Below are 6,689 nucleotides of genomic sequence, written 5' to 3' on the forward strand. Positions count from 1 at the left end.
AGAGTCGAGCCCCGCCGCTTTGCCTCACCTCTCCTCTCCTCTCCTCTCCTCCTCGTCGCAATACTATTTATTGAAAAAGAAGTCAATCCGGCCACTCGCTCGCTCACAAAACCGTCGTTTGGCTGACTTTGCTCTCTGCGCTCAACAGATGAGCACCTGACTCCGCCCCCCGGGGACCTCTGACCCCGATGGACCGCGCCCTTCCCAATGCATGCGAAAGTCGGCTCCCCCGGCGGCTTTCCGCGATGCCGCGCGCGGCAAAATAAGTTTCGGAAGCTAAATGGACCTGCCTGCCGCAGTTTGAATAAAGCCATCCCAAAGCAGAGCCGCTTTTCGTTTTGCTTTCTTCGTTTGGAGCCGTTTGATGAAGTCGCTTGCGTTGGCGCGCCTCCTATCAACGCAACCGTATTTCATACAAAATGATGAGCTGAATCATTTTAACGACGGCAAATCTGGCAGCAGCTGTTTGTTTTCATCACAAAGTTTCCTTTCTGTATCGCGACAATGTTTGCCGATGCCGTCAATGTAAAGCCGCGCGAGCGATTGTCGGGAAACCAACCTGAAAAGCGACTCACATCAGTGCCGATTGTTTGCGGGCAATCGGGATGTCTGCCGATGTCACGCGACCTGTTGCCGTGACCGCCCGATGTGGATTTTCTCCAAAATGTGAACTTGAAGAACCTGACGCCACCGATGTCGAACGGCTCGCCTTGAGAGAGAGTGAAAACAAAGTGGGGCCAATCGGAACGGCTGCTGATGATGTCATGCCATTTGTTTCCATGGTTACGCGCTAAGCAAAATCACCTTCGCGCGCGAATAGGACTCGCCCTGCTAGAAAATGTAGGACGGTTTTGTTTTTTTCAAGGTCTTGCCGTCCAATGCAATCAAGCTCGGAAGTCGCTGCTCCTCTAATGACAATTGCAGCCAATCACCGCGTCTCCCGATGACATCATCTCCAGCCGATTTTTACGGATTCCAAAAAAACAGAAGAATAGAATCGATGTTTAATTAAGGAAAAGGAGAATGGAATCGATGTTCAATCGAGGGAAACGACATGAAGTCAAGGCTATCTAATATAGGAAAAAGCGGCGGAGGGCGCCCCCTGGAGGCGGCGGCGGCGGCGGCGGCGGGGGATTTCCTGGGCGGAAGCGGCGGAGGCGGAGGGGGTTTCCACTGGTGACCCGAGCCGAGCGCCGTACCTCGCCGCAGTGCCCCCGAAGCCGCTGGCGGAGCTCCGCAGCCTTTTGCCGGCGATCCGCGGCCCAGCAGCGGCGAGCAGACGAGCGGAGCGGAGCAGAAGGAGGAGGAGGAGGAGGGCCATGAGGAGGCGAGCGGCGGCTCGGCGCCCAGACGAGCGGCTCAGCTGATTCATGTGAGTCGGAGCGACCGAGCCGAGCCGAGCCGAGCCGAGCCGAGCCGAGCCCCGCTACATTTGTACTCCTCTGGCTTCCGATGTCACGTGGCTGCCGAGCGCGCCGCGGACCGACCGCGCGCGCCCCTCCATTTTCGATGCTCTTTTGTCGACGTTCAATGAGCTTCGTTTGGCGAAAGCCGAGCTATAGCGATGCTAGCCGCGCTAGCATGAGCAGCGGCCAGTAAACACAAATTCGGCGCAGACGCGATCAATCGAACTCAGAGCGAAAGTCAACTCCGCAGTCACACGATGGAAAAGAAAAGGCGTCAAAAGGAAAATATTCGTATCAAATGAGATTGACAAAAGGGTCGTTCCGCTTTTTGAAATGTCTTCAAACTTTTTTTGCGTCACGTTTTTGTTTTTAAATATATTTCGGACCGCATACACGTATCCCCTGTTGTGAAATTCATCCGCGAAAACCAACTAGTCCATTTGAGACCTCTTTTAACATAGGATTGTCCTTAGAGTTTCGCTCGCTCAACTAGTAAACATTCCTCTTCTGTAGAGAAAATAATCAACAGGTTGTACGGTTATCGAAAAACTGAAGAATATGCAGAATATCTCTTCTGAAATTTCAGGGACAGGAGTATTTCCTTGAAGTCATCGCCGTTTTGAATTGCCATCACATATGTAAAAAAGCCAAATAGTGGCGCTCGGAAAAGAAATGATAAGGAATAAGACAATAAAAAGTCCCAAACAATAAAATAATGAATAAATAATGTCAATAAAACAAAGAAAACAGAAACACACGACGATTCCGATCGCCTTTGCGCTGATTTATTTGGGTTGTATAAAAATTGTCAGGTCATGTCAGCCGGACGCAGCGTTGACGGGAGGGAGGTGCAGGTTCCCCTTCAGCAGGCGGCGCCCTCCCTCATCCCCCCCCTGTCCGCGGCCCCTCCCATCACCCCGCCTCCGAACCGGCCGCCGGCCAGCGCTCCCCGGCCCCCCGCCGACCCTTCGCAAGGGGCGTCGGCGGCGGGCTTCCTGCCGCCGGACGGCGGCTTCAGCGATCGCTTCGTGGACGTCCCCGAGGAGAAATATCTGTGCGAGTCGTGCCGGCTGGTGCTGTGCCAGCCCAGGCAGACCGAGTGCGGCCATCGCTTCTGTCAGACCTGCATCGCTCGCATCCTCAGGTGAGACGCGCGCCGACGCCGCGCCCAGCCGCCCTTTCTCCACGCGTCTCGTCTGGCGTGTCTTGCAGCCGTCCCAACCCCGTGTGTCCGGCCGATATGGAGCCCCTCTTCAGCAACAAGGTCAGCGCGTCACGCCAAACAAACCGAAAAAACGGCGTATTTGGCGCCGAATGAGTCATGCCATTCGGCCCGCTCGGTATACGGAACGGTTCCAAAAGCGCCGCCGCATCCTTAATCCCCCTCCTTTTCCGTACGCGACCGCTCGGTCAGATCTTCCGCGACGTCTGCTGCCACCGGGAAATCCTGGCGCTGAAGGTGTACTGCCGGGCCCAGGCCAACGGCTGCCAGGAGCAGATGAGCCTGCAGCAGTTGGCGGTGAGTCCGGCCCCTCGCCCCGCGCGCGCCCTTATCGCCCCGCGCGCCCCCTTATCGCCTCGTGCGTGCCCCCCCCCCCCAGGAGCACGGCAACGTGTGCCCCTTCATGGAGGTGCCGTGCCCGCTGGGCAAGTGCAAGGAGCGCGTGATGCGCAAGGACATCCCCGAGCACCTGAGCTGGAAGTGCAAACACCGAGAGACGGCCTGCGACTTTTGCCTGGCCAAGATGCCGCTCGCCGAGCTGCAGGTGGGTTCGCCCCCCCCCACCCGCCGTCCCGCGCCCCGCTCACGCCTCCTTGTCGCCTGGCGTCAGAAGCACAAGGAGACGGTGTGTCCCGCCTTCCCGGTGTCCTGTCCCAACCTTTGCTCCTTCTCGTCGCTGCCGCGGAGCGAGGTAAGAAAAAGCGTCCCGGACGCCGGCTCGGTAGTATGGCCAAAAAGTCAAGGCTTCTCGCGCTGCTGCGCGCAACCTGACCACCGGGGGCAGTATTCCGCATGCCGACCCGCAAGTCCTTCTCATTTTTCAAATAGCGACGATCGTTGTAATAATTCACGTCTTTTTGGCTAGCTGGCCAGTCACCAGCACGAGTGTCCCAAAGCTCAGGTGAGCTGCCCCTTCCAGCGCTACGGTTGCAGCTACAAGGTAAGTGGGCCCCCCCGCCCCGCCGGCTCCTTTCCCGTCCGCCGTCAGTCAAAAAGCGCCCCCGCGCCGTCAGGCGCTGAGTCCGGAGGTCCGCCAACACCAATCGGCGTGCGCCGCCGAGCACCTCGGCATGATGATGCTCAAGAACGTCTCCTTGGAAAGCAAGGTAGCCGGCGTCTCGGGGGGGCCCGAGAACCTCGCCGGCTTCGCGCGCCCCCAGCCGACTTTTTTCTGGCGCAGGTGGAGGAGGTGAAGGGCGAGTTGCTGGACAAGTGCAAAGCCGTTCCTTTGGTGACTTCTCGCCTCTGCGAGGCCGAGAAGCACAACAGCGAGCTGCGCGACAAGCACAGACACGTGGAGCAGAAGGTGGCCTCCATGCAGGTTAGATCCGGCGTAACCCAACCGGACGTCAATGAGTCGCTCGGACGCGTAAGAAAGAGAGCGCCCGTTTCACGCGCCGTCGGGTCGACCGAGCGACTCGTTCGGCGAATGAATAGCACGCAAATGGGAACGGGGGCTAAAGGCGTACGGGGTGCAAACGGGGATGGCGGGAGTCACGCCCAAAGTCCGCCCGCAGAAAGTGATGAGCGCCCACTCGGAGAAGCTCCTGGAGGTGGAGCTGGAGCTGCGTTCGCTGGCGTCTCTGCGGGACGAGCTGGACAAGGTGCGCCTGTCGCTGGACGCCGTCCGCGGCAGGCTGGGCGCGCTGGAGCAAGGGGGACGCTCGGCGCCGGGAGCGCTCACGCTGGGTGGGTGCGCCGGCCGCCTGCCGCCCTCCCTCCCTCGCTCGCTCGGGGCCTCCCTCCCTCGCTCGGGGCCTCCCTCCCTCGCTCGGGGCCTCCCTCGCTCGCTCGCTCGCTCGCTCCCCCCGGCGGCTGACGCCCGCTCTCCGCAGCCTCGCTGGAGACGCAGCAGAGCCGCCAGGGCGACATGCTGAGCGTGCACGACATCCGGCTGGCCGACATGGACCTGCGCTTCCAGGTGCTGGAGACGGCCAGCTACAACGGGACGCTCATCTGGAAGATCCGCGACTACAAGCGGCGGAAACAGGAGGCGGTGGCGGCCAAGACGCTCTCGCTCTACTCGCAGCCCTTCTACACCGGCTACTTCGGCTACAAGATGTGCGCCCGCGTTTACCTCAACGGCGACGGCATGGGCAAGGGCACGCACCTCTCGCTCTTCTTCGTGGTCATGCGCGGCGAGTACGACGCCCTCCTGCCCTGGCCCTTCAAACAGAAGGTAGCGGATAGCTCCGCCCCCGCGGCCTTGTTTTTCCTCCTTTTTTTCCCCCGACGTTTAGCGGGGCCGCCCGATCGTGAGGGATTCTCGGAGGGGGGGCCGGTCCCCCGCGCCTTTTGCGCCCGCTGATCCTAACGCTTCGAACGGGGTTTGCGCCCGGTGATCCTAACGGATCGAAGGGGGCGCGTCGGGTGCAGAAAAGCCGACGCGGCCCGGAGCGCTCGTGTCTGCCGTTTTCAAGCTGCGGCGGAGCTCGCTCGTGAGCTTCTCCTTTGAATGGGGCGCGTTTGAGAGAGGGAGAGCGAAAAAACACGGGGCCGCCGGCCCTCAAGGACTTGAAAGGCTCTTTTCCAACAGAACCAACCCTACCCCTAAGAAAGCCTAGCGGAAACAAAGCGGAAGCGAGTCAAAACTAGCTCCGAGCCGCAAGTCCAAAGTTTGTGGAAAAGCAGCCCTGTCCGTTCCCGAGATCTGTCCTGAACGCTGCCGTGAAATGCGTGCGTGTCAGGTGACGCTGATGCTGATGGACCAGGGTCCGGCGCGCAAGCACCTGGTGGACGCCTTCAAGCCGGACCCCAACAGCAGCAGCTTCCGCCGTCCCGCCGCCGAGATGAACATCGCGTCCGGGTGCCCGCTCTTCGTCTCCCAGAGCGTCCTGGAGTCGGCCAGCTACACCAAGGACGACACCATCTTTATTAAGGTGCCCCGCCCGCTTCGCCCTGCAAATATGACACTGGCGGGAAACGTCCAGTGCGATCGCGATAAAGTCACGCGTCCTTTTGACTTTCCGGCACTTTGATGCACTCGCTTCTTTTTTCCCGTTTTGGACTAAGCTAAGTAGCCGACGGTCGTCGAAAGGCGATTTCATTTTTCCTGATAATACGATTCGAATTCCGTTTACGCTTCCTCGCTCCGGTCTCGTTAAGGTCATACGTCACGTTAATGCTCGATGATCTTGGTTTTTGTCACCGAAAACTGAGGATCCAACAGGCAAGGGCGTGCAGACTTTTGGTAGGCGGCGTACATCGGCCGTACCCGGCCGAAATCACGTTTTGGAACCCGTTTACTTGAGCGCTCGAACTTTGTTGCTTTGGCGCCGCCTCTGGCCGCCGTTGGTATTACATACTCAGTGAGTAGGATGGCAGCCAGCTGCAGCCCCCCCCCCCCCAATGAAAATAGGTTGTCTACACATAAATGTCCTTTTGTGCGCTCAGGTTACCGTGGATACCTCTGACCTTCCTGATCCATGACGGTGAGCGCTGGGACTGTGCCGCGCCCGCAAAAGGGGGAGGAGCCCGGCGCGAGCGACCGACGGCGGCGGGGCGCGTCTTCTTCCGATCGGCCGCGCGTTTGCGTGGCGCGCCGCGGCGCCGGCCGCTTTCTGATGCCGCGCGTCAGGCTCGACTTCCCGCTTGGTCAGACGCGCTGGGAAATCCACGCCGGGAGGGAGCCGGCGAAATGTGAGGCGGAAGCGCGGGCGAGACGCCACCTGGGTGCGGGAGGGACACGCGGACGTTGACGTCCAAAACCCAAGGAAAGACTCGCAAGTGTTGTTTTCCTTCTCGCGCTCGACGGGAATAAAGGAAATTCCCTTCCGAGCGTTCCTTTATTTCCTCTTTTGACGTAAAGCGTCCGGGTCGGTTTCCGCTCTTCCGGCTACCTCATTCAAGTCCATCGCGGAATTTGGAAGAAGCCTCGCGGGAAACATGTGCGCGTGGAAACGTGCTCTTCAACTCATCAGGAATAATGCGATTCCATGATCTCATTAAGAAATGCTTAAGGCGTGGAGTTAAAGTGATAGGGAAACATGCTGTTGAAAACGGAGTCTTTTTTAATCCCGCCATGGAATTGAATTAAAACATCTCAAACTGAAACGTGGCCT

At 59.2% G+C, this 6,689-nt stretch overlaps 2 protein-coding genes and 1 long non-coding RNA gene across 6 annotated transcripts in view; 2 read left to right on the plus strand and 1 right to left on the minus strand.

The window, feature by feature from the left end:
* rcor1 (REST corepressor 1) overlaps positions 1-325 on the plus strand; it is a 7,729-nt gene extending 7,404 nt beyond the window's left edge. For both annotated transcript variants that reach the window (XM_088432379.1, XM_088432380.1), the window contains exon 14: positions 149-325. In XM_088432379.1, the coding sequence (XP_088288505.1) occupies positions 149-183 (35 nt within the window). In that variant the 3' untranslated portion in view covers positions 184-325. The remainder of the gene's footprint in view (positions 1-148) is intronic.
* LOC148412363 (uncharacterized) overlaps positions 1-1,641 on the minus strand; it is a 6,565-nt gene extending 4,924 nt beyond the window's left edge. Inside the window, exons 1-3 of one of the 2 annotated variants that reach the window (XR_015867707.1) lie at positions 1,200-1,641; positions 805-953; positions 576-709 (exon numbers count right to left, since the gene is read on the minus strand). This is a non-coding gene — a long non-coding RNA (uncharacterized LOC148412363). Of the gene's footprint in view, positions 1-559; positions 710-804; positions 954-1,199 lie in introns of both variants that reach the window. The other variant, XR_015867708.1, reaches the window with a different exon arrangement.
* On the plus strand, positions 863-6,402 carry traf3 (TNF receptor-associated factor 3). Of its 2 annotated transcripts, none has more exons than XM_088432377.1 (13): positions 863-1,372; positions 2,219-2,550; positions 2,619-2,670; positions 2,821-2,925; positions 3,008-3,172; positions 3,242-3,319; positions 3,494-3,568; positions 3,642-3,734; positions 3,809-3,949; positions 4,146-4,317; positions 4,464-4,807; positions 5,316-5,507; positions 6,022-6,402. In XM_088432377.1, the coding sequence occupies exons 2-13, from the start codon at positions 2,222-2,224 to the stop codon at positions 6,055-6,057; spliced, it is 1,782 nt and encodes a 593-aa protein (XP_088288503.1). In that variant the 5' UTR covers positions 863-1,372; positions 2,219-2,221; the 3' UTR covers positions 6,058-6,402. The 2 variants fall into 2 exon arrangements, with proteins under 2 accessions (XP_088288503.1, XP_088288502.1); XM_088432376.1 differs by having other exon boundaries at positions 1,096-1,372; positions 3,239-3,319.
* Positions 6,403-6,689: the final 287 nt, after the last annotated feature.

The sequence above is a fragment of the Hippichthys cyanospilos genome, chromosome 14 (assembly GCF_059441005.1).
Source record: "Hippichthys cyanospilos isolate Australia breed blue-spotted pipefish chromosome 14, RoL_Hcya_1.0, whole genome shotgun sequence".
NCBI classification, from domain to species: Eukaryota; Metazoa; Chordata; class Actinopteri; order Syngnathiformes; family Syngnathidae; genus Hippichthys; species Hippichthys cyanospilos.